At 40.8% G+C, this 27425-nt stretch overlaps 1 protein-coding gene across 1 annotated transcript in view; it reads left to right on the plus strand.

Moving 5' to 3' along the window:
• Positions 1-2: 2 nt before the first annotated feature.
• The window catches only part of PPM1H (protein phosphatase, Mg2+/Mn2+ dependent, 1H), a gene marked incomplete at its 5' end in the record, with an annotated part of 306969 nt that continues 279546 nt past the window's right edge, over positions 3-27425 (plus strand). Inside the window, one exon of the mRNA XM_010841630.1 lies at positions 3-148. Within this exon, the coding sequence (XP_010839932.1) occupies positions 3-148 (146 nt within the window). The remainder of the gene's footprint in view (positions 149-27425) is intronic.

The following is a 27425-nucleotide window of genomic DNA, read 5'->3' on the forward strand; positions in this document are numbered from 1 at the left end:
CGGCCCTGCCCCTGCGCTTCCCCTACGGGCGACCCGAGTTTCTGGGGCTGTCTCAGGACGAGGTGGAGTGCAGCGCCGACCACATCGCCCGCCCAATCCTCATCCTCAAGGAGACCCGGCGGCTGCCCTGGGCCACTGGCTATGCAGAGTGAGTGCAGCGACACCGGCGGCGCCCCTTCTCTCCGCGGCCCTTCCCCGCACGGTTCCAGCTCTCCTCTCTCCTTGTTCCTCGGCCCCAGGGCCCTCCGCTGGCTGCCGGCGTCCAGGCCGCGGAGGGCACCTCTTAACTTATGCTGGCCATTCCTCTCTTCTCCTCCTCCCCTTTCCCCCAGCCCCAAGGACGCGGCGTCTCCAGCCCGGGTTTGGGTGGTAGATGGGTCATGGGTGGCAGCGCTGGACCGTGGGAAAGCTAAGGCTGGACGCCGCTGTGAATCTGAGGGCTGTGTCACTTGGAAGAAAGTGCGTGGAACAGCCCTGCCGAAGTTTGAAACACAGCAGGGAAATCTGGTGTCTGTGCGCCCATCCCCCCAAATCTTTGTGCCTCCGCGTGAAGTTTGTGGGGTAGAGCTTGGAGAAGCTGTCGCTGCGCCGGGGGTTGGGGCTTTGGGGGCGGTTGTCCCGGCGGCCGCGGTCCGGCGCTGGGTTGCACAGGCTCAAAAGGTCTCAGTTTCTCAGACTTCGGCCTAAGAGCTCCTTGGCTTCTCTTTTTGCTGGTGAGAAAACCCTGTGTCTTTAGTGAATGCCAATACTGTTTCCCCCAGTCCTTGGGGAGGGGGCAACTTCTTCCAGGTGCCTAATGATAGCATTTTGGTAATCAGCTTTGGCGATTAAGTGAGAGGTTGAGTGATTTACTATTTCAAGAACCGACTGTGTTACGTTGACGACCTGGAGTGGAACTGGGAAAGGAGAGAGGAAGGATTTTAATGGCCTCCCCACCCCCAACTCTACAGCTGTTCCACTGAGCTTCTTATGAATGGTAGGATAAGGACTGTTTATTTCCCCTATAAAGCGTCATAAAACTGGGAAATTCGGAAGGCAGAATTTAGGAGACCAGAGTTTCGGGATTAATAATGACTCGGTGGGTGCAAAAGTGCACGCGAAACCTTGCCTGGCACACCTGCCCCTTTTGCTTTAACTCCATCCGCTCTATAATCTTGGCCCTCCCCCGCCGGTGCACAGCCTCGCCCGCTGATTGGTTCATCGGGGCACCAATCGGCTCTCCCGAAGCCCGGCGCTTTGATGCTGACCCTGTTCTGGTGGCCCGGATAGCCCGGAGCAGGCATGATCTCCGACGCTCCGGGTTCCGGGGTGACAGTTTGCAAGACGCTCTTCCGAGAACTCCGAATTCTGTTTTCCTTCCCCTTTAATCGTACAGTTGTTTCCCCACCTGCTAAAATAGAAAATATGTATAAATGGCGCTATGTGACTAGAGGGTGAAAAATAGGAAACAGGTGAGAGTGATGAGTGCTAAAACAATAAAAATTAACACATAATAAAGGGCAGGCGTGGAAGAAAGCGTTGGGGTGAGGGAGGTACAAAATATTATTATACCTTTGAGGTTAAAACTAAAGCAAAAACATTTGTGTGGTTGAAAAGTGCCTTCCAAAGCAGCAAGTACTATTCCCTGACTAAAATAACACCTCGGACTCCGCCAAACCCTCCATCTTGCGTGGAAGATCATTTGGACTTTTGCAAGGCAAAAAATCAACTCGGAGCAAAGTTTGTCCTACAGTTCTGTAAAAGGGGCGCTGTGCTGTCAAAATGTGTAGGGACCCATTGTCACTCCAGTGGGTTCACCAGGGCCATGGCACTTAGGTCTGAAGGGCCTAAGAGATAAGCAGGCAAGTGGTGAGAAAGTTATGAGAGCTAGGAAGAAAGATGTTAAAACACAACGTGGAAGCTACTTGAACACAGTTAAAGGAGGGCCTCAGATAGGAAGGGGAAGGGGGAAAAAAACGATCAGTTTGAAAACTGTGGCAAGCAGATGATGTGCAAAGGGCTATACAGACTGTAAGGGAATCTGAAATGAGACCCGTGGGAGGAGTTGTACCTCCTCCTACCTGGGCCTCAGCTTCCTTATCTCAAGCTAATCTTTTCCTTGACTAGAACATAAGGGAGGTTCAGTTGGAAGGTTAGAAAGGCCACTGTAAAATGTTTAGTTTTTAAAGCTAGTTATGAAATTAATATATACTTGTGAATTCCAGCAAAGACCTGTATGCAGATGTAAGCCAGCCCCCACCCCCATCTACCCAGACAATTCTGTGTTTGAGTAGTGGTACTGCCTTTGTAGACCTAATTGGAGACACCTATAAATAAATATCCTGCTCTTCTTTTTCCTTTCTCAAATAGACTCAAACTAAGCATGTTATTCTGTAGTTTCACAAAACACTATGTCATGGACTTTATTCCAAGAAAATAATATAGAATTACCTCATTCTGTTGAAATGTATACATTTACAAATGTGTGCATACTATACATTTCATGAATGTATACATACTATACATTTCAAAAGTAACTAGCATAATGCTTACTGTTTAGTGATTATACTGTTTTCAGGTTTGTATCATATCCTTTGATTCTCACAACAATCCTGTGAGGTAGGTACTAACATTTCCATCTTATAGATAAGGATACAGACACACTGAATGGTTAAACAACTTGTCCAGAGTCTTACCACTTAACAGAGCCTATATTTGCACTTAAGCAGTTTGACTGCAGAGCCCATAACACCAAACTACCTCCCTGCTCCATGGACTGTAGCCCACCAGATTTCTCTGTCCATAGAATTTTCCAGACAAAAATACTGGAGTGGATTGCCATTCCCTTCTCCAGGGGATCTTCCCAATTCAGAAATCTCACCCAGGTCTCCTGCATTGCAGGCAGATTCTTAACCATTGGAGACACCAAGGAAGCCCAAACTTCCTCCCTCCAGTGTGTTACACTATGGCACATCCATCTGTATCCCGGATTAACCACTGACATTGTCTTGCCACTTCCCTTGTGATGAACTACTTCCTCAAACCTTGAACTATACTTTATGTTCCTGCGACAACACATCCCGAATGATCAAAATGGTTGAAATAGAGAAGGGGAGAGAAAAGACAAGTAGCAACTGTGGTTATGGTCAGAGGCGCTGCCAGTAATACTGCTCAGGATCTACTGGAAGGAGGAATTATCTTGGTTTTAGAAGGTTCCAGAGAGAGAGAATTGGTAAGAAGATTGCTCAGAGTGGGGATCAGAGGGGTGTGAGTCACAGCCTGAATCGCAGGTGGTTTGCTTACCTTTCTAGAAAGTGAGCTACTTTGTAAGCCTTCCTAAAGAGGAGGAATTGACATCACTTGGTAACTGAGGAATTAGAGGAAAGTTAACTCTAATGTTGAACTTTTGTTTGGTAGAAAAGAGAATAAAAGGAGAAATGGTCTAGTTTTTGCAGCTTACTGTTAATCCTTTTCAAAAGGAGCTGCTCTATAGGTTATGTTGTTGTTTAGTCACTAAGTTGTGTACAACTTCTTGTAGCCCCATGGACTGTAGCCCACCAGATTCCTCTGTTCATGGGATTTCCCAGGCAAGAATAGTGGAGTGAGTTGCCATTTCCTTCTCCAGGGGATCTTCCCTGGAGAAGGAAATGGGATTGAACCTGCATTTCCTGCATCGGCAGGCAGATTCTTTACTGCTGAGCCACCAAGGAAGCCCCTCTATAGGTTATAGAACTAGAGAATTAGCCTAAGTGATCCCTGTAAGGTTTGGGGATCTAGAAACAGAAAACCCTCTTTTATTCAGTATTTATTGGCATTGTGCTACATGGAATTTCCTGGCTCCTCAGAAAGCCTCCTATTGTGGTTGAAAAGTTTAGCCATTTGTTTCAGGGCTGTCGGCTAGGCTATAAAACATTACAGTTACAGACAATAATCACCGAGTTAAAATCTTTACGAAAACATGGATTAGCAAGTTGTATTTTTTAGTTTGGTATTAAATTACTGACTTAGCCTGTTAGACCAGCTCACAGAGAACCATGAGAAGCAGTGGTCTGACCCAGAGACCTCATAGGGCAGCTGCTTCCTTTCTTTCTCCATAAGTTTAAATACTACCCAAGTGCTACAAGCACTTGGAAATGGGTTCAGTTTTTTAATGGGTTAGGACTGCTTTTTGACTTTGGTTCCCTTTGATCTGTTTGCCCAGCCTCTTTCCCACTGATGGTCAGTTGGACATAGAGATCCAAGTGAATGTGGAGTTTGTGCCTAAAACTACAGCAGTAGATAATGCCAGAGAATGTGCAGTGCTCTATGAAATCATCATATTCAAGTTTTATCAGTGATTTCTTTGCTTGTACAGGAAGAATAAATCATAGTTATAGCATCATTTTACTTAGATTATAGCTGTAACTATGCAATTTTTTCTCAATTATTTTTCTTACAAAACTGCCCCAGGCATGGGTATTTAAAGAAAGCTACTTTGAGAGCTTCTGTTAAATATACATTATATAAGTTCTTTTTGTCTCATGAAGGTAGTGAAAATGTTAATGAAATAACCTTATTTAAATCCAGCCAACAGCCCACAAGTATTTGGTTTGGAATCTGTAGGCTGTTCCATCTCCCACGTCACTGGCCTTAATTAGCAATTACAAGTAAATCACATTAGTTGGCTGTTTAATGGTGATGACAGAGAAACCACTATTTCTCCCTGGCCCCGAAGCTCAGAAATCCCCTGGCCTTTGTTTTTCCCTTCTGACCTCCGCTACACCCACCCCTCTTATACCTGGTAGCAGAGCTCCTCCCTGGGAACTTCCTCTTTGACTTGTAACTGAAGAAACTTGAGGTTCTCTACTTCTTGTTGGATAAGGGGGGGAAAATGAATGGGGTGTACTATTGTGGGCGGGGGGGTGGGAGATTCACTTAACAGAGCTCTCCTTAGCAGTTTTCTGAAGATCAGGGCAAAGTAGTCTAAAATATTTCACCTGCCTTTCCACTAACCTGCAGAAAGTATTAATTTCCTACTTTAAAGCAGGTGGCTAAGCGCTCTTCCATTTTTCAGATGATAATGAAGTCATTCCCTCTGGGGTGGAGCTCCTGGACTATTCCTTTTCTTAGAAAAATGGCTCCACTCCATCAAAGACTAGTAATGCTCCAGACAAAAGATGTAACTCTTGTGAGATATTGGTTTATCCTGTGTTTCAGCCCCAGTTAGAGAGACATCATCTCTGATTTTGCTCCACCACACAGTGCTTCCTTGTTATAGTTACATCAATGTGCTATGCTTAGTCGCTCAGTCATGTCCTATTCTTTGTGAGCCCATAGCCCTCAAGTCTCCTCTATCCATGGGGATTCTCCAGGCAAGAATACTGAAGTTGACTGCCATGCCCTCCTCCAGGGGATCTTCCCCAACCCAGGGATCAAACCAGGTCTCCCGCACTGCAGGCAGGCTCTTTACTGTCTGAGCCTCCAGGGAAGCCCAGTTACATCCATATTGGCTGATAATTTAAAGCTGACTGCATAATAGAATTGACTTCTAAAAATGTGTTATTCTAGACAATTTTAAAAATTAACATATCATTGGCATATACTGACTTCAAATGTACAACCTAATGGTTCAGAACCTGCATGTACTGTGAAATGGTCACCCGTCGTTTCAGCCATTGTGAGACAGTCAACACCCATCACCAACTCACAGATACAATTTTTTTTCTTGTGGTGAAAACTTTTTAGTAGCTTTAAAATATACAGTACAGTGTTATTGACTATAGTCACCATGCTGTACATTGCATTCCCAGGACTTATTTTATAACTGGAAGTTTGTACAATTTGACCACCTTCATTTCAGGCCCCGTCCGTGGCAGCCATCAATCTGCTCTCTATGAGTTTGGTTGTTTCTTTTCTAAGATTCTAAATATTAGTGAGATCATATGGTGTTTGTCTTTCTCTGAATTATTCCATTTAATATAAGGCACTAAGGTCCATTCATGTTGTCGCAAATGGTAGGATATCCTTTTTATGGGCGAGTAATATTCCATTTTAAATATATGTATCTTTTATATATATGTCATGTTTTCTTCATTCATTCATCTATCAGTTGACACTTAGGTTGTTTCTTGGCTGCTATAAATAATTGTGCAATGAACTTGGAAATGCAGATACCTTTTTGAGTTAGCATTTTGTTTCCTTCAGATAAATACCTACAAGTGAAGTTGCTAGATCATATAATAGTTCTATTTTTTATTTTTTGAGAGACCTCTCTACTGTTTTCCATATTGGTCTCGATAATTTACCTTCTCATGAATACTGTACAAATGTTCCTTTTTTTCCACATCATTATCAGCACTTGTTATTTCTCATTTTTTTGATAATAGCCATTCTCAGAGGTGTGAGATGGTATTTTATTGTGGTTTTCATTTGCATTTCACTCATGATGAGTGAAACTGAACATTTTCTCATGTACCTGTTTGGCCACGTGTATATCTTTGGCAAAATGTATCTTCTGCTCATTTTAAAAATTAAGGACTTTGGGGTTTTTGTTTGTTTTGCTATTGAGTTGTGTGAGTTCTTTATATATTTTGGATATAAAGTCTTTATCAGATATATGATTTGCAAATATTTTCTCCCATTCAGTAGATTTTTTATTTTAGTAATGGCTTCCTTTGTTGTGCAGAAGCTTTGAGTTTGATGTAGCCTGTTTTGTTTATTTTTACTTTTGTTACCTTCGCTTTTGGTGTCAAATCCAAAAAAATCATTACCAGGATCAAAGTTAAGGAGATTAGTGCCTATGTTTTTTTCTAGGAATTTTCAAATTTCACATTCAAGTCTTTAATCCATCTTATGTTAATTTCCTATAGGATGTAAGATAGTATCGAGTTTTTTTTTTTTACCTGTGTCGTCCATTTCCCCCAACACCAGTTATTGAAGAGGCTGACCTCTCCCCATGGTGTATTCTTGGTTGTTTTGTCCTAAACTAATGAACCACATAGTTGTGAGTCTGTTTCTAGACTCTCCACTCTGTTCCATTGGTCTGTGTGTCTGTTTTCATGCCAATACCCTACTGTTTGTATTACTATCACTTTAGTTTTAAATTTGGAAGTGTAATGCCTCCAGTTTTGTTCTTGTTCAAGATTTCTTGGTTATTTGAGGTCTTTTGTGGTTCTGTACACATTTTCGGATGGTTTGTTCTATATCTGTGAAAGATGCCATTGTAATTTTTATAGGAATTGCATTGAATCTGTAGATTGCTTTGGGTAGTGTGGACATTTTAACAAAATTCTTTCAACTTGTAATCATAGAATATCTTTCATCAACTTGTATTTTCTTCAACTTAGTTTATTAGTGTCTTATAGTTTTTAGTGTATAGGTGTTCCACATCTGTAGTTAAATTTATTCTTATTTTTTTTGATGCAATTGTAAATGGAATTGTTTTCTTAATTAAAACATTTAAAAAATAAGTTACTTTAAGAATTAAGTGTCTTTATTATTTTCTCCCATTTGCCTAATTTTAACAGATGACTGATAATTTTTCCCTTGAATTTATGAGATGTTCCCTCAGGAAATAAATAACATTCAGCTGCTTCCTTTATTTTTTTCATCCAATCAATAAAATCATTGTATTCCTATGCTGGGTCCATAATTAGGACATAGTCATCATCCTGAAGAGAAGTTTATGGCATAGTCTTTCCCCCTTTAGAGTTATTCTTTGAAATTAAGTTGAAATGAAATCATGTATTAAGATTATAAGAGACCAAAACTGGGGGGTGAGGGAAGTTGTTTGTTTTGTTTTGAACGTCTTAATGCTTCTGGTATATTTCAAACCTCAGTATTTGGAGCCTTAAGGTCACACTAGGGAAGCAAATTGTTCTTTTCAGCAAGTATTATGATTAGGTGCCAAGTTCTCTGTACTTGAAGGTCCCAAGGCCTTTATACATACCTGTACAAAGGTATGATTAAGAAAGAAATTATCCTGGCACTTAAAATGGTAAGAAAGACTTTATTCAAGACTATTGGCAGTAGGGACATTGTAATGGGGAGAGAGATAAAATTAAACTCCCAGTACAGTAAAGACAGCTGGAAATTTATAACCAGAGAGCGGAGCAATGAGGCAGTGGATGGAAAATTACTAAGAGGAAACATCAAGGGTAGGGGGATTCTTGCTGAAGGTCAAGACAGGAGACGAGGACATTGATCAGAAGTCAAGGGTGACCAGATCTGACTGCTAAGTGAGGACATAAAAAGCCAAATTTCTTATCTACTATACTAACGTTTTGTGAAATAAAGGATATTTTGAACCAGAAGTTTAGAGACATACACTCTCAGAAAGAAAAAAAAAGTTTTTAGTTTCTTTGAAAATGCTATGCTCCTATTTTTCTCATTTTTCACAGACTCAAAAACCGTGTATTTTACTTATTCTGGAGGATTCCCAAGGCCATTTCCAGTTTTAAACTTTGTGAGTTCCTGGGGTTAGGCTGAGAACCAGTCTTCGCTTCCAGACTGAGGTTTTTCCCATGGGGCCTGCTGTCTCCTTCACTGTGAATTTAATTTTGAGTAATTTTCTTCCAGCATTGTTATGAAAATTTTCAAACATCCAGAAAACTCGAAACCGTTGTATACTTAGCACACATATGCCCACCATCTAGATTCCAAAATACCCATTTTGCTACATTTGCTTAATCATTTGTCTATCCATCAATCCATTCTTGTTATATATATATATTTTTTTAATTCTTTATTTGTTTTGGTTGGTGCACACGGCTTTCTCTAGCTGTGGTGAACAGGGGCTTCTCATTGCAGGAGCATCTCTTGTGGCACACAGGCTGTATGGTGCATGGGCTTCAGGAGTAGCAGCACCCAGGCTCAGCAGTTGCTCAGAGGCTCTAGGGCAGGCGGCTTCATAATTGGGGCACACAGGCTCCGTAGTTGTTGCCTACAGGCCCTAGAGTGTGGGCTCGGTAATTGTGGTTCGTGGGCTTTGGTTGCTCCGAAGCATGTGGAATCTTCCCAGACCAGGGATTGAACCCGAGTCATCTGTGTTGGCAGGCAGGTTCTTATCCACTGTACCACCAGGGAAGTCCCATTCTTGTTATTTTTAAGTGTGTATTTCCTTAGTCCAGTGGCTTTGATTCATGCTATTAAGTTATTTTCCACAGTAAATTAAAAGATAGGTTTGAGTAGCTTTGACTTTCTCAGTAGAGAAAACCACCAAACCATCAGGTCCTCATCCATGTGAGGTGGGGGGACCCCAGACTGAACTTCTACATTGGCGTCCTGCAAAAATGCTCACTTAATCCATACACTTTCCATAATTTAATACTCACCCAAAAGAGAGTTTTACATGGGGTCAAATTGAAAAGCAGAAATAGATGACACATCTCTTTGATGTGCTCTTGTTCAATTAAATCAATAGGAAAAATTGGTTTAAAACTTGAGTCACTCCTCTCTTCAGCTGGTAGCCAGGCAGGTGAATATTAACTGAGGAGCACACTGTTCAGAAAAGATTTCAGAATCTGTTGCCTGAAAAGTGCTTCTGAATAAGAAAGACTCCATTGAGCTATGTTTACCTTACTTCTGAAGTAGATGTAATCCACTAGCAGGCTTAGGGAAATTAAAGTACCTGCTTAATTGCTCTTTTTCTGGTGTGGAATGTGAATCCATGGTGCTTTCTTTGTTACACTATTTCTGACTTAGTTTTTTTCTGAATGACTGTAAAATTTAAATGTTTCCCTATATTTTCTTTCTATGTTATTTATGAGAAAAAATATTACTACTAAGTTGCATTTGTAGAGGTCTCTATGACCCCATGGACTGTAGCCTGCCAGGCTCATCTATCCATGAAATTTTCTAGGCAAGAATACTGGAGTGGGTTGCCATTGCCTCCTTCAGGGGATCTTCCCAACCCAGGGATCGAACCCGAGTCTCCTGCACTGCAAGCAGATTCCCTACTTGCTGAGCCATCAGGGAAGCCATATATAGTCCCTGCCATGTATATTTAAATATAAGCACTTGTTATCCATTTTAATAAAAGGAGAATGAGCCCCAGAGAGAACTTATGTTACTTTAGAATCTCATGCAGTCCCATGATCCTAGTGACCATGGCTGAATCATTGAACCTGACCATTTGTTGTGTGAAATTATTCATTAATGGACATCATATTCTCATAAATAAAATGCCACAGAAGAGAGTATAATATATTTTATTACTCAGAGGAAACAAATAACCTCTAATCTCTAGGCAACTTAAAATTCCACAAGGACATTAATTAGCACATCAAATTTTATATGAAAGGATGAGTTTCAAAGCTTTTGAAAATAGTTCTGTTGAGTATAATACACTTTAAAAAAATTAACTTTCATAATATATGTGCATTTCCTATGTTTAAAACTCCAGACATTTTCAAAATTACCATCGTTTCCTAACTTCAATTAGCCGCCACCGCCCCCCCCCGCTGCCCGCCATTTTAATGTTTTTGGAAACCCTGTAAGTTTTAAAACCACTTAATAAATAACTTTCTCATAGTTCATGAAAGTCTGTTCATTTTACCTAGTGGTGTTTTTCTAAAGTGAATAAATAGATTATGTGTTTTACTATTAACAGCTACTTAAACATGAGGAAGTAAACTGAAAAATTTTGAATACTGGGGCTCAAATTCTGAGTCAGGTTTAATGAGACAGTTCCTTTTAACATTTATTTTGGGCGTACTGTTGTGCTCAATTTTGTCCCACACTTTGCTGCCCCATGAACTGTACCCTGCCAGGCTCCTCTGTCCATGGTATTCTCCAGGCAAGAATACTGGAGTGGGTAGCCATTCCCTTCTCCAGAGGGTCTTCCCGACTCCGGGATCAAACCCAGGTCTCCTGCATTGGCAGACAGATTCTTTACCACAGAGCCACCTGTGCAGGAGATGCAGGTTCAGTTCCCCTGGAGAAGGGAATGGCTACCCAGTCCAGTATTCTTGCCTGGAGAATTCCATGGACAGAGGACCTTGCAGGCTGAAGTCCATGGGATGGCAAACAGTCAGACATGACTGAGCATGCACACACATTGGTTTTGTTACCTAAAGTTCTTAGTTTTTACTTAAGCACAATCAAGTTTGAATGGAAAGTTTCAAGTTAGTGAACTTTGGGGGTCAGCGAGGCCAGCTGCATGGGCTCCTGCAGGGCCATCTTGGGGAATTTGTGCCTTGGCATCTTGAACTAGTCAGGTCTCGTGGAGCCTTGCTAGCTGGCTGGGCTGTGTAATGAATGTTGCAGGGCTCTAAGGCCAGCAGAAAGTTCAATTATTTGCCAAGCCGAGAGGACCAAAGTGATTCGTGCACTCTGTAGTCCTTTCAGGGAATTGACAAATAGACATTTAAGCTATTGAAAACTGGTGCATCTCTACCAGGTAATTTTTTTTCATATAAGCATAGGAGGGGGAAAATATCTCAAGTGAAACATTGATTTTTTTAAAATAAAAGTGCGGTGCATTATTGAAAGACTATATTTAAGTAGTCTGCCACAATGTACTAATCATTCTTTGCCTGTTTGAAAAGGCAAACGTTGACAAGTTATATTTAGAACACACAACTGGCAAAAATAAAAGAAAATAAATGCTTAGCAGGAAACATTTTTAAGTACGAGAAATATGAATAGCTCATAGGAAGATGTGAGGGGATGGCGGGAACCAAATCGGTATTACTACAGAAAGAACTATTAAGCGGGGAGTTTTGTTTTGTTATTGTTGGTGTGGGGCCTCAGCACACCACTTTCAGGATCTTAGTTCCCTGACTAGGGATCAAACCTAGTCTCCCTGTAGTGCAAGCACTGAGTCTTAACCCCTGAACCACCAGGGGAGCCCATTGTTTTCTTCTTTTTTATTTTTATAAGAGAAAATAGCCACAGTATTTTGTTGCAAATAAATAGCCTATGAGAATGAACTCTAAAATATATGTTTGGAAAAACTGAGCAATTTTTTTCAGCCCTTTAGGACAGCTTTTACCCTGTAAAGTAGGGTTTAGAACAGAGCCAAAGAGCCAGATTAGATGGGCTCTTGGCACCCTGCCCTGTAATTATTAATAATGGGGCCATGCTGCCTGGTTGTTAGAACCAGGTGTCCAGAGTTGGGCTGGTGATTCAGTGCAGCAGTAAATGGGAAGAAAAAAAGAATTGGAAACTCCAACTATAGCAGCTGGTGTTTATTTTTTAAACCATCTAGGTGCTCAGATGGGGATTGCAGGGGCCTGTTGTTGAGCCCCTGCCCCGCCTCCTCTCTCAGTGCCCCCGGTCATCAGGTCGGTGCTGACAGTGCCGCTTGGCCACGCTGTCCCGTTCCCACCTCGCATACCATCTGAAGCCCTGCCCACTGCCTTGCCATCCTCTGGGGCACCAAGGGGTGTCATTGGTCTCTGGGGGCCGCTGAAGGTTCCTTCCAGTCTTGGTTCCCAACCTTCTCGCTATTAGAGACCCTTTTATTTATTTTCTTGGATGGATCCCTCATGGAAGATTTTACCCAGCAAGCTGTATAAAATAAGTATTGCTGCCCCTTAAAAATTGTTTAACCAGGCACAATATTTTCTAATCAGTAGGAAGGGTGGGTGTGGTGATGATTGCAATGAACTGCTAGCATTTAAGTCAAACTCAAAGGATTAACCATTGTTTTATTACTGTATGAGTCCTTACTATCCACAACCTATTTTTCATTAGCTTTTTCCTCTTCAATATAAAATAGCTTAGGTCTCTTACTGCTTCCTTCCCTGATGATTTTTATTTTTTAATGTGGACAATTTTTTGAAGTCTTTATTGAATTTGTTTCAGTATTGCGTGTTTTATGTTTTGGTGTTTTGTGGAATCTTGGTTCCCTGACCAGGGATTGAACCCACACCCCCTGCATTAGAAGGTGAAGTCTAAAGCCCTGGACCACCAGGAAAGTATCCCCTTCCCTGATTCTTAAGAAGCCTGGACCACACTGGAACTCTGCTGACAGGCTTGGCTTTTGTACCTCTGGGTTTCCAGCTCATATTCATGTTGAGATTATTTTGTTTGGGATTCACATGTGTAGCACATTACTTCAAAGTCCCCGACGTCCTTTTCCTTGTTGAAAAACGATGTCTTAATAGTTTTATTTTCTTGGCTCACAAAGTTCTGCAAGTTACCTGAAAAGTCTGATGCTTGTCAGCTGTAAATTTAATTAAACTCCTGCTGAGAATATTTTTATTTTCTAACAGAGTTTTGACCCTTGGGCAAAAGTTGATCTTGAAACAGTTTCTATCATCCCCTGACTGTGGGTGAGAAGAACTTAAAAACATCTTTAGATGGCTTCTGACCTGACAAGGTGGTGAAAGGCATTCATCAGTGAGGAACATAGAATTAATATTTTTATAATGATATTCTTTTTTCTCTTATTGAAGAATTGATAGGTGTTCATTGTAGGCACTTTCAAAGTCTAAGTACTATGAAAAACATAAACATTACTTATAAATTCTATCACTTATAATTATCTTTAACTTGTATCTCTAAAGGACATTTGTATTTGTTTACAAAATGGGATAATTCTACATACTGAGTAGTAGTTTTTTCACTTGAAATGGAGTTACTGGAGTGACTATCTCCTCATGTCAATATATATTGTACTCTGTTGTTTTTAACAGTTACATTGTATTCGATTTATGATTTTAACATACATTTTTCTTGGGTGGTAGTCAGTTTTTTTTTTTAACTACTAAAACAGTCCTGGAATGAATAGCCTTATAGCTAAAACTTTGTTAAACCATACTTTAAAAAGTGGCATTTTCTTCTGGGGAAAGTGTTCAGATTGGACTTCTCCAGTATTTCTAGTGACTTCAGTAGTGTGAAAATATCAGCGTTCAGTGTGAATATTGCCTCATTGCTCATTGTCATTTCAGTGATGCTGAAATGTCATTTATGTCCTTTATTTTAAAGTACTTTACCAAAGTAATGTTTTTGTTGATCCAGACTTCTTTTTCAGATTTAGGATTAAATTATGAGGTTTAGAAAAGTGACCCTTAAGGACTGGTTTAAAACCCTACTCTGAAGAACTGCTCAATGCTTTTGTCTGTCTCCAGAGCTAAGGCACTCGTTGGCTGTCATTCATATGAAGGATAAATGATGACATCTCTTGTTTTTAACTGTTCAACTTTTCATGAATAATCTTGAGGGCATGGGCATCTAATTTCTTTAATACTTAATACAGAGTTGTACACATTAATGCTCAGATATATAGACCAGAAATAGTGGGGACGTAAGCAGTAGAGTTCTTTTAATGTCAAATGAAGCAAAGATCACCTTTGTTCTATAGGCTGATATCAAATTATGAGTGCAACACCTGGGAATATAACAGTTATCACAGTATTTACAAATTTCAGATATAAATCTCTGAACATTAGTAAGTGTTTATTGGAGGCATTGCATTGCATTCCCTGCATCTGGACTGCCCTGTGAGGAAACAGGGAAAAAGTACATCTAGCTTTTTGACTTTTAGCTGGAAGTAAGCAGTAAGAACAGATTCTTCTAGAAAAAGTAGATTCCTTGGCTTATGAGTGGCTAAAAATGAAAGTCTGTTTGCATGGACACTGAATTAGGAAGCCCACTGAAGTTTCTGAACATTATCCATCCTTTCTCTGCTCTCTCATCTGCTCAGCTTTTTTTTTTTTTCCTTTCCTTCATTTTCTTCCCTTCATAGTTTATTTTGGGAGATGGAGGTAGGGATTTGGTGTTTTCATAAGATTCTTATTCATTAACCCTTTCTCATGCACAAGCTAAAGCATTATTGAATTAAGCACAATCTATTAATATGATTTAGTTCACCTAAATCATTTGTGCTGAATCTTACACTTTTTGTTTGATATGAAAACTCAAACTCATATAAAGTAATTGGTCCATTTTCCTCTGTCCAACCCCCACACAATATCTTCTTATTTAAAGTTATGTACGTATACACCAGTTAGAATAAAGAAATTTCTGTACTAAAATTTAATTTCATTCAATTTGACTCCTCAACTGGTACTGGTTCCCAAGTTGATCCTAGAGTTTTTGTTTTTGTCAGCTATACAGGCATATCTCAGAGATAGTGTGGTTTCAGTTCCAAACCACTGCAATAACATGAATATCACCAATAAAATGAGTTACATAAATTTTTTGGCTTTCCCAATGCATATAAAGTTTATGTTTGCACTATATTGTAGTCCACTGAGAATATAATATAGAATTATGCCTAAGAATAATGGACACACCTTAGGTTAAAAAATTTTTTTATTGTTAAAAAATGTTAACCATTTGTGAGTTGTGATCTTTTTTGCAGTAGTAACATCAAAGATCACAATAGCTAATATAACAATAATGAAAAACATTGAAATATTGCAAGAGTTAAAATAATGTGATGCAGAGATACGAAGTGAGCAAATGCTGTTAGGCAAAATGGCACCGATAGATTTGCTTGATTCAGGGTTTACATTTCAATTTGTTTTTTTTTTTTTTTAAAGTCAGTATCTCTGAAACAATAAAACGAATACAATAAAATGGAGCATGCCTGTATATATATGTTATATTTACTGTATTGGGAAATAAAACTGAGAAGTTTTTTACAAATATTTATATATTCAGTTAAAAATAAACATGGAAATATTTTAAATAAAAAATACCATTTTTTCAGAACAAAACCCAATTTAGTAAGAAGAGTGGCATCATTATACACTTGCAAGTCCATTTGACGGACTGCTCTGTGACTCAGTCATCTCCAACTCTTTGTGACCCTATTGACTATAGCCCACCAGGCTTTTCTATCTATGGGATTCTCCAGGCAAGAATACTGGAGTGGGTTGTCATTTCCTTTTCCGGGAAATCTTCCCTACCCAGGGATCGAACCTTCGTCTCCTGTGTTGCAGGTGGATTTTTTACCCCTGAGCCATGGGGGAAGCATTTGCCTTAAGAGAAGACAGCTGGATTCTGATCTGCTTCTGTATTTAATCGGTTGTACTATCACACTCATGAGTAAACTCCACTCATATTCAGGAGAGAATGAGAGTGAAAAAGGAAAGTAACATCATAGCATTATGATGAAAATAATTTTGACCTCATGTATCCCTTGCAATGGAGAAGGCGATGGCACCCCACTCCAGTACTCTTGCCTGGAAAATCCCATGGATGGAGGAGCCTGGGGGCTGCAGTCAATGGGGTCACTGAGGGTCGGACACGACTGAGCGACTTCACTTTCACTTTTCACTTTCATGCATTGGAGAAGGAAATGGCAACCCACTCCAGTGTTCTTGCCTGGAGAATCTCAGGGATGGGGGAGCCTGGTGGGCTGCCGTCTATGGGGTCACACAGAGTCGGACACGACTGACGTAACTTAGCATAGCATCCCTTGCAAGGGTCCTGGAGATCCCAGGGGTTCCAACCATACTTTGAAAACTGCCCATGTGGAGAGTAAACAACATAACTTTCTATCTTTTTGAACGGTATTTTACAAATAGAAAACTATAGAGCACTTTTAAAAGTTCCGGTGGAATGTAGATCTTCCACTTCCAGAGTGAATGTTTGTACTGATTCAGGAGGACACGTCTTCACGCTGGCCTTTGTTTCAGACAGTAGAGGACTTTGCCCCATGAGTCATTTGTTGGGGCTGTTTAAGACTATTAGACAATCGAGGGTGGTCAGGATTGTCCACCTTTAATAGACAATGAAAACAACAGGGGCCAGAATTTGCTAGGGTTAGGCCTAAAAGTACAAATCTTTGAGTAGTTTAGGTTTATGGCAATTCTGGGGTTATTTAGTAGTGGATTACTGGTTTTCCTTGTACCATTTATCATAGATTTACTATATGCTTCACATGGGCTAAGGCACAAAAGATAAAGAGATTTTAAGAGGCTCACATTTTTTTTTCCTGGTGGCTCAGATGGTAAAGAGTCTGCCTGCAGTGTGGGAGACTAGGGTTTGATACCTGGGTCGGGAAGATCCCCTGGAGATGGGAATGGCTACCCACTCCAGTATTCTTGCCTGGAGAATCCCATGGACAAAGGAGCCTGGCGGGGTACAGTTTATGGGGTCGCAAAGAGTCGGACATGACTGAGTGACTGACACACATTCTTGTTGGGAAGAAAAGATTAAAACCTAAGCTTAGTTTGACAGAGGAATAGCATGATGCTGGGGGTGTTGCGTACCTTGAAGAAACAGCTTGAGGTCACCCTGGCTCTTCTGCCCAGCTCGTGGCTTCACAAGCTGGTTCACTTTTTTAGTTCTTAGTTAAGACATTGACTGAGTCCTTTCCAACTCTGAAGTGCTGAGGGAATAAAAAGCATAACAGAGGTTGTGCACTGATAAGTTAATTTCTACTGACTTGTACTTACATACAGTTCATTAAAGTTAATGCTTTTTCATTTATCTTGTTTGTATTATCGTAAAATCTCTGGAGGTTCTGTTGGCTGATTTGCATGTTAGCAGAGGCAGTAGTAAGTTGAAAATCTAATTACATGTGATTTAATTGATGAAGGTGAAAGAAGAGAGTGGAAAAAGCTGGCTTAAAACTCAGCATTCAAAAAACTGAGATAATGGCATCTGGTCCAGTCACTTTTTATGGCAAATAGATGGGGAAAAAGAGTAAACAGTGTCAGACTTTATTTTCTTGGGCTCCAAAATCACTGCAGATGGTGACTGCAACCATGAAATTAAAAGATGGGTGCTTCTTGGAAGAAAAGCTATGACAAACCTAGATAGCATATTAAAAAGCAGAGACATCACTTTGCTAATGAAGGTCCATAGTATAGTCAAAGCTGTAGTCATGTATGGATGTGAGAGTTGCACCCTAAAGAAGACTGAGCGCCAAAGTATGGTGCTTTTGAGTTGTGGTGCTAGAGAAGACTCTTGATAATCCCTTGGACAGCGAGATCAAACCAATCAATCCTAAAGAAAATCAACCCTGAATATACATTGGAAGGACTGATGCTGAAGCTTCAATACTTTGGCTCCCAGGTGCAAAGAGCCAACTCTTTCAAAAAGACCAGATGCTGGGAAAGATTGAAGGCAGGAGAAGAAGGGAGTGACAAAGAATGAGATGGTTGGATGGCATCATCGACTTAATGGACATGAGTTTGGGTAAACTCTGGGAGATGGTGAAGGACAGAGAAGCCTGGTGTGCTGCAGCCCACAGGGTCGCAAAGAGTCAGACATAACTGAGTGACTGAACTGAAAGATTCAAACTTCTGAATCTAACAGCCTGGTAAACCCAGGATGGTGGAATGGAGGCTAAACTTCTTGCCTGGACATCACCTTTCATCCCTACATCCTGTGCAGCAGAGGGGTGAGCACCAAGCACAGACTGTATCATTGTTTCTAGAACAAACAAAAGCACTCTAAATAAATAGTTTATCCTGGATTAGAGACTCAGTTTTTAGGCTCCCCCCATCTGGTTCTTTGAGAGTGATAATGCAGTTACTGTATTTGTTCAGAAAAGTTTCTATTTGAATTTTTTGTCTAGAAGGGTACGTTTTTATCAGTGAGATAAAACTAATTGTGGTGATGATTTCAGCATAATTGGTTCCTATTCCACTCTGGGATGTCCTTTTTAAAGGCACAATTCACCTTTCAAACTATTATTTGTAAAGTATGTAGATGTCTGAATAGAGTATATGAAAAGTTGACAAGTGAAATTAGATGAAACCTACTGATCCTTTCCAGAAAAAAAAAAAAGGAATGCAGGTCACAGCCAGTGTTGAGGTTAGTCCCTCTGGTTAGCCCAAAGTTTCCTGAGGCGGGGGGTGACCTGAGAACATCACTGGTGCTCTCAGAATTGTGCTGTCACTTGGTGCAGAGTTAATGTCCTCCACTTTGGCAGTTAAATTGCTGTGGAAAGCAGCTGTACTTGATGCAATTTAAATCAATATCTTGTACTCGTGTGTGGCCCTGCAGCCACTGTAATCACTCGACTCTTGTCAGCAGCTCTGACCTAAGAGTAAAGGACATGGTTATCTTGCCTAAGATTTGGTTTTGAAAACTCGTGGAAATCAAATTATATTTTAAAAGTGCTGGGAAGCTGACTACTTAAAATTTGTCCCTGTAGGACGTAATTTCCCAGGCTTGAGAATAGTTCTGTTAGTCAATACTGGTTCTTTGTGAGTTGAATATGCTACATTTTTCTATAGTGGAGGCTAAGTACAATGGTAGGTTCATTTCAGATGTCAAGTGCCCAACTGCTAGCATCAACAGCTCTTTGAAGGTCATCAGGGGTAAGTGGCTAGGGATGAGTGGCTGGATCATTACCTACTTCAGCTTCCTCTCTCTTGTGCTTTTTGATACTCTAAGAGGATTGATTTACTTTCTGTATCTTTGTTCCTGACAGAATTGCTTCAGTATCCATTTCTGTAGTAGGGCTATTCCAGTTTAAATAGAAACCGTTCAAAACAATATGTACCACTAATTTTTCTCACAAGAAACACATACTCTTTGTTTTTTAACTTAAACTATGTGTCTTTTCCTGGGATATATTTATTTTTTACCATATCTCAAAGCAGGATTTTACTTCATCTGTAAAGCTAATTTTGCAGTATTATTAGGAAACTATGTAATTTAGTTGTTCTGTTCCTTAAATGTAATGGGTTAGTTATTTATAAATTGAAGGGTGAGTTAGCTGCATTTCATACCATATGGCATTTAAGCTTTTTAGAATCTGTTATGGGATACACATCAGAAACAAAACAAAAAATGTTTAGATTGTGTTACGTTAGTAAAATAGTTTCTTTTCTTTAATAAACATAATTTTAACAACCTATGATCAGTAATGCCTACTATAATAAGCCATAACAGATTCGAGTAAAACTTAGATTATCTCAGCTAGGTTGTCAGGAAACATTAATTCAGTTTTCAGTCAGTTAACATTTATTAAACTCCACTGAATGTGAAGCTCTAAAAAAGCTTCCGCTATCTTCAAAGAGTTCACAGATTAGCAGGGGAAATAGTAGGTGTCTAACCATAATACAGTGACCTCTTGGGATAAAGAAATTGAACAAAGGCTTTGGGAACTCAGCAGGGAGTTGGCAAAGCTGACACTGGTTTAATTCTTGAAGAATGGGTTTTGGATGGAGGAGACATATGAAGGAGACAACAGGGTGAATAAAAGCATGATGGTATGCAAGGGGATATTTCTGGAACTAGAATTATCTTTTGTGACAGTTTGTTAGGTGTACACTTGTTGAGGCTTCTCAGAGAAAATCTTCACCTGGAGCCTGAACCCCCTGGCACTAGACATAGAATGATCCTGTCTTCTTTATTTTTTAATTTTAATATTTGTTTATCTACCTATTTGGCTGTGCTGGGTCTTCGTCGGCACAAGGGGTCTTCCATATTCACTGTGGCATGTGGGATCTAGTTCCCTGACCAGGGATTGAACCTGGGCTCATTGCATCGGGAGCATGGAGTCTTAGCCACTGGACCATCAGGAAAGTCCCATGATCTTCTCTTCTTATGGAAAGAGTGGGTGCTAATAAAATTTTAACTATTTTTTATATTTGCCAGGCATACCTCTGGAACCTCCTGTAAGACTTGTGCTTCCCTTCATTATGGTGAAAATATTTGAATGATGCTTCTGTATTTGGAAGTCCTGCTGGGCTTCTCATAAATGTGCCTCTCCACATTATATATTGAGGAGTGGAGGAACAGTAGGAGGTTAGACCTGGTGGAATTTATCATGGATGGAGGTCTAATGTGAATTCACTGTGGACCACAACTCTTGCTACAGGAGAGATGATAATGATGAGGGTATCCTCCTTCATTTGCTGGTAGTATCACTTGGATATGTCCTGCAGAAGCTCTGCTACAGTCTGTGCCAGATGCTCCTTGGTCTACTTAATTGAATCACCAAGGATGTAGAGCATGTTGTAGAAAACAGGACCGTGAGACTTGAAGGCCCTGCCTAAGGCACAGGGCTGCAGACATTGCTGGTGCTGCCTCCATTTGACAATACGTTAGAGGACCATTGAAACCTTAAGCCAGTTTCTTTTGCCTTGAGATTTCTGACTGATTGCAATTAAAATCAAAGTAAAACCTAGTCTAGAAAGTGTCAGACCAGACATTAAAAAGAAAAAAAACCAAAGACCACCTGTTTTGTAGAAGGTGGAGCTGCTGGCGACAGGGAAGACCAGATCAACAGGCTTATTAGAAGGATGAACTAAGGTATCTACCAGGATTATTTTTGTAATCTGGTCAGTAAATAAACAGTTGAAACAAAAAAAGTAGTGCACAGAGGCCAAGGGCAGGGCTGAAAAGGTAAATTGAGATGAAGAGAATGAAGGCCCTTGTATATCATGATAAGGAATTTTATACCATAAATAGTAAGTAGACACAAACTTTTTTTTCAAGTAAGCAGGCATTGGGAATAACGTGATGAGATATTTTGGAAAAGTATTTGGTAAGCTTAGGAGAGAAACAGGTGAAGGTGAGGTATGGTGGTGAGATGAAAGAAAGGGGGGCTCTTGGAGGGCTTCTAGATGTAAAACTGGCGGGCTTTGGGGGCTGATTGGGAATGAGCAGATAGTATGCGATAGAGACACTGAGCACTTACTCTTCTCTGACTCTCGTTTTTTCAGGACACGTGGGAGTCTTAGACTTTCCCGCTTCCTGTTCAGCTAGGTGAGCCATATAACCAGTGCTGGCCAGTGTGTTTTGATTGAAAGTCAAATGTCACTTCCAGGCTGAAGCATTTGAACTGTATTCTGAAGACCTTCCAACATCGTCTTCCTCTTACATAATAATGAGGAGACTGTGTTTTCAGATGGTTCAGCTCCACGTTGGTGGAGCCTCAGTCTGCTAAGTCTTACAGCCGGAACATTGCCCTGTAGAATTGTTCATGTTTATAGTGATCAGTATCTGTTGTGTGAAGCTACTAAGATTTGGGGGACATTTGTTACATGTCCTAGCCTATCTTGACTTATGCATGGTGGTAGTTTATAGCCTACATTTGTAGATGGAATCTGCAGTGGAAAATCATGCTTTCCTTATTGTATTCCATTATATATTTAATAGGTGCCATCTCAGAAAGAACCTGCACCCATACTGGGTTAGAGTTAGGTAGCTTTCTTGGTAGGATTTCTTAGAGCTTTTAATTCACTGTGGAAAATTTTGAAACCCCAAGCTGACGGAGAATATGTGTTGCTTCCTAAACATATCTGACTATGAAATCCACTTACTCACATTTTTTGGTAACTGCACTTATTAACATTTTCAGCAACACAGTTAAGGAAATACTGAATTGCACAATCGTAATGGTCTAGGTCTGACACTAATTGTGTAGATCAAGAAGAGTCTTCAACTGGAAATGAAGGATAGATTTGAGGGGAAAGTTGAAAGGGGTGATGGGAGTGGGATGACTGGGTATTTAAAGGAAAGGGGGTTATATTGCTTCTGTTACCATCTCATTTATGACTGATTCCTTACCAGTCTGCTTAGTACCTTTCCAGACCTTTTCTTTCCCCCTCCAACTAACAATCCCATTCCTGCCTCTTTTTGTGTTGGCAGAGGGTCTTACCTTCCATCTTATTGGATCTTAGTTCAGTACCAGCTCATCTTCCACTCTGGGACCTCTTTAACACCATCGTCCTTATTCTCTGCCATTTTAGATAGGCAGATATTTTGCTGAAAGTGTTAACACCCCACCTCCCTGCCACATACACCCATATGTGCCCTGCTTTCCATTTCCTCCATTTGTGATCCCAGCATCTTGCATCTTCTCTCTTTGCGTAAAGGTGTGCAGAGTCATTGTTACTGGGTCAAACGGCACATCCCGTCTTCTAGTCCATATAACCCCTTCAAGTTACTGGACACACAGTTGCTCTCTTTTCGTAAGCTCTTTATTGCCTTCCTTATAGAAACACACATGGAATGCCTACTGGATGCCAAGAACTCTTCTTGGTACTAGGAGAACAAAGATAGGTTAGAGGGCGCTTCTTGCAAGGTGTCTAGTGGGAGACCTAACTGAATGACACAGGGCGTTGTAGGGAGCACAGTGCCCAGGACTGTCAGCAAAGGCTTCCCACCAGAAATGAGGCAGGAGCTGACCCTTAAAGGAATCAGCCAGGCAGTAGAGGGGCTGGAGAAGAGAGAAAGATACAGGGGCACAGAGCGGTGTCAGCAGGATGCAGCTCGGCCACTGTGGGTCATCTCCACGTGTGGCGTCCACACCAGCGCTCCTCGGGAAGATGCTTGCCCGAGGCCGCCGGTGACTTTGCAGGTTCAAGCGGTTACTTAAATTTGTTTATCTTCCACAGTCTCAGCAAAGCAGTCATTGCTGCTGCTCACTGTCTAGTCCATGAACTCTCGTAACTCTTAATTTCCGGAGACTCCTTTCTTGTGTCCTTTTTCTGATTTTCTGACTCTGCTCCCTTTTCTGCACACAAATCTTCTTTCAGTAGTGCTATTCCCAGGCTCTCCAGACCTCTCCCCACTTCCCTTGGTGCCATCTCCATTGGCCATTTTATCCATATGACTTTCTTTGGGATTTGAATTCGTCTTTAGCCTTGCCTCTCTTCCCAGCACTTCTTCTGGTCCCTGCTGCCATGATCGTCCCTTCACTGTGCCTGCCTGTATTGTGTGCTGTGCATGGGTCTGAATATAGATTTGTTTTAAATGTAGTGCAAATTACAGGAGTTGTAAAGGACATAGTAGGTAGTCCTTGCTCATGTATCACTTGCGAGCTAATGGTTTTTGACAGTACCAGGTGGAAACAGTTGGGTAATGCTGAGACCTCACTGTGCCAATACCTATGAACAGCTGGGGAACAAATCTGCCTTTAGTTTTCAGAGCTACACTGGTGTATTAATAAAATTCTGTTGTGTAGGTTTTCTGGGAACATAGCTTGTTCTCTTCTTGTTCAATTATATTATGGTGTGTGGTTTTTTTTTTTTTTGGTGAATTGCCATATCATTTGGCATTGTTAGTTTTCATTTTTTACATTTGTCTTGTTAGTTTTCATTTTTAATTTTGGCCATGCTGTGCAGCATGTGGGACTTTAGTTCCCTGACCAGGGATCAAACCTGTACCCCCTATATTGGGAGTGTGGAGTCTTAACCATTGGACTGCCAGGGAAGTCTCCTGCCTTGTTAGTTTTATTAAAGAAAAAAAAATTAATTAAGTGTGTATACTGATTCAGAGTTACCTTTTGGGATGCCAATGGGAGAAAGTTAATTAGCTACTCTCGTAGAATGTTTACATGTCTGCCAAATCTCCCGTGGTGCTTGCTAATGGTGTTCACCAGTTATTTCCACTTCTCCTCCTGGGACATGGCTGCTCACTTCCCTTCCTCACCAAACTGGGGACCCTCAAGACCGTGGAGGCTCTGTCCTCCCTGAAGGGGAGACTTGGAGCCAACCTGAAATGGGCATGCAATGTGTGACAAAGAAACCTTTGTGACCGCAACATAATGTAGCCCATCCTTCCTAATGTACCTCTTTGCAAATTGTGTCAGTATTTAGAAAATTAGTCAGTGGTTTCCTGTGGTATGAAAGTGGTTCTAGATTTTGTTTCACTGTTTTTCTTAATTGTATTTATTTAATTGAAATGTAGTTGATATACACATTCTAAATTTTCTTAGTATCTCAGGCAGTAAGTTGGGACGCTGAAGAAATAATTCTCTGGGAAATGAATGAGTTGTCTAGATTATAAATTGGATTTCACTACATTATCTGAAGTTTTAATTAGAGTCCTTTAATATAATCACCATTTTGTGGCATTAAAGCTTACAGGAATATTATGAGATAGATGCCATCTTTTCCTTTTTTATTGAAAACAAGTGAGTTACTCAAAGGTTTAATAAGGTTAGTCAACAGATGTTGCCAAATGCTGTGGAAGACTTTGGGATTAAATAGTAACCAAGATAAAACCTAGGCCTCTAAGAATTTAATCAAGCAGAGGAGATAAATAGCAATTTGTGTTATCAAGTGATTAGTACTGGTCTAAGGGGAGGCTTGGGGTGTTAGAGGCAGGAAGTTGGTTCAGTTGAGGTTTGTTAGACACTTACTCTGCGCCAGGTAATGTGATAGGTATTGGGGATGCAGCAGAGAAGAGAAGCCTGGTCCCAGCCCTCACGGAGCTTGCAATCAAAGCTGAGACTGAAGGATGAGTGGTGATTAGTGGGAATCAGCCAGTGGATCCTCTGAAAGTGGAAAGTTATGTACAAAAGCCTAGTAAGCAAATGCAGGAGCCTGGGAGAAGCTGGAAATGAGGGGCTGAATGGCCTCGCACACAGGGAGGACTCCAACACTTGTGAAATAGTTCTAAAGAGCAAATTTAGGTAAGTAAGGTCAGTAAATGACTTATACAAGGTCACATACACATTTCCTGGAAATAACTTATGCAAAACAACAGCAACAAAAAACCCCCCAAAACCCCAACAGCTTTTGAATTTAATCTTTGATTAAGAAACTTATTAAACTGCAAGTTCCCTTTTGAAAGAATAAGAATTTTTACATAGCAGGATTTAAAAGTTAGGCAAACTAGTGTAGTTTAAAGCTTGTAATATTATTGGGGAGCAAAAGAGAAGTTAAGGGTGACTCCAGAGTTTGGGGCCTAAGAAACAGGATAAATAAGTGGTGGCTCCATTATAGTAAGTCAGGGAGGCCCGGAGGAGCTGGGTAGTACTGTCCTGTGAGCAATGGGCTCCGGAGTCACTTGGCCTGAGTTCCAAATCAGCTCTTTCTAGCTGACACTTAATGACAGTTTCCGCATCTGTGAGCCAGGGATTAGTCCTAGGGTGCTTGTGAGGATTAAACAAACGTGGAAACAAGAAACATGGTAAATAGTTATTTGTCATTATTTATTTAATGTGTACTCCACTCTTACTGTAAGCTCCTTCGGGGCAAGGTCTGCGTCTGTTTTGTTCACTGCTCTATTCCCAGCCTGAGCCCATAAGTGAGGCAAAACTCCCAGTAATGATTTAAGGGGTCCTGTTGGGGAGAAAAAATAATTTTCTGTCTACCCTTCTAGGTTCTTGGCTGAGACATTGCCCCCTCACCCATTCCCATAATAATACATATTAGCAGGAGTTAAAGAGAAATTTAATCACATGTATACTTTCTATATAATGTTCCCAGGTTGGCTCAGTGGTAAAGAATCCACCTGCCAAAGCGTGAGACGTGGGTTTGATCCTGGGGCTGGGAAGATCCGCTATAGAAGGAAATGGCAACCCACTCCAGTATTCTTGCCTTTAAAATCCCATGGACAGAGGAGTCTGGCAGTTGCAAAGACTCGAACATGACTGAGTGACTAAGTGCGTGCACAGACATACACGTGTTTTTCCTGTATATGTAACAAGAAGAAGGCTTCCTTCCAGGGCCCAAGAGTGGGCTCTTGTCTAACGCTCTGAAATGAATTGTTGGAGGAGACACGTGTGCTGACAAAGCAAGAGATTTTACTGGGAAGGGGGAGAGCAGTGGGGTAAGGGAACCCAGGAGAACTACTCTGCCACGTGGCTCTCTCTCAGGTTTTATGGTAACAGGGTTAGTTTCCAGGTTGTCTCTGGCCAATCACTCTTGACTCAAAGTCCTTCCCAGTGGTATGTGCATCGCTCTTCAAAGATGGATTCCAGTAAGAAAGATTCTGGCAGGTTGGGAGGACATATGGACTGGAGTCTCCTCTCTCCTTTTGACCTTTCCTGAATTCTTCCAGTTGGTGGTAGCTTGTTAGTTCCGCATTCCTTACCAGGACTTCCTGTTGTGAGATAACTCATGCAAGTGGTTACTATTGGTGGTTTCAGTCAATGATTCCCTTAACATATACATAGGAGATACCTAAGAAAACTAACCAAATGGCCCAAGCTATCACCTTAAAGATAAAAGAAGATGTGGAGAGGGTAACTCGGAAAAGCACAGTAAATAAGGGTAGGGTTGTTGAATAGGTTTGAATTGCTGCCTTCTCCACTGATGAAGTTTCTAGAAATTTAGATTTACCTCTTCCTGGTTCCAGGAGGGAGACATCCTTACAGAGGTTTCCCTTATACACATAAATGTCTCTTATGAAGGTTAACTTCTGCTAGGTTTTCAGAGCTTCTCTGGTGTTTGTTGTTCCTTTAAAAAAAAAAAAAATCCAGCTCAAGATAGTCCTTATGCCAAAGAGGCATTTTCTGAGGGTGGCATAGTATACTCCCCTTTAGTTCCAAAGAAATTTCGTTGCCTAAAATCAAGGAGTCATTATTGTAAAGGTCAAAAAATAGCTGAGACAGCTCCATGAAGCCAGCTGGCTGGAAGTTCCTGCATCCGGCTACAGATACCAGCCCCTCCTGGTCAGGACTCTAGCTTGGCGGTTGTCCACTCCAGTGTAAATATCAGATGTGTTAGCCCTGTGTCCTCTACCAGGTTGAGACTTTTGGGCCAGAGGAGTAATGTCTTGGAACTTTATTGTACATGGAAAGTCTTTGTTAGATAATACCTAAAGTATTGGTTTCCTAGGGCTACAGTAAATTGAGGGGGAAAAAAAAAAAA

Source organism: Bison bison, unplaced genomic scaffold (genome assembly GCF_000754665.1).
Source record: "Bison bison bison isolate TAMUID 2011002044 unplaced genomic scaffold, Bison_UMD1.0 scf7180017864163, whole genome shotgun sequence".
In the NCBI taxonomy this organism is placed as follows: domain Eukaryota; kingdom Metazoa; phylum Chordata; class Mammalia; order Artiodactyla; family Bovidae; genus Bison; species Bison bison.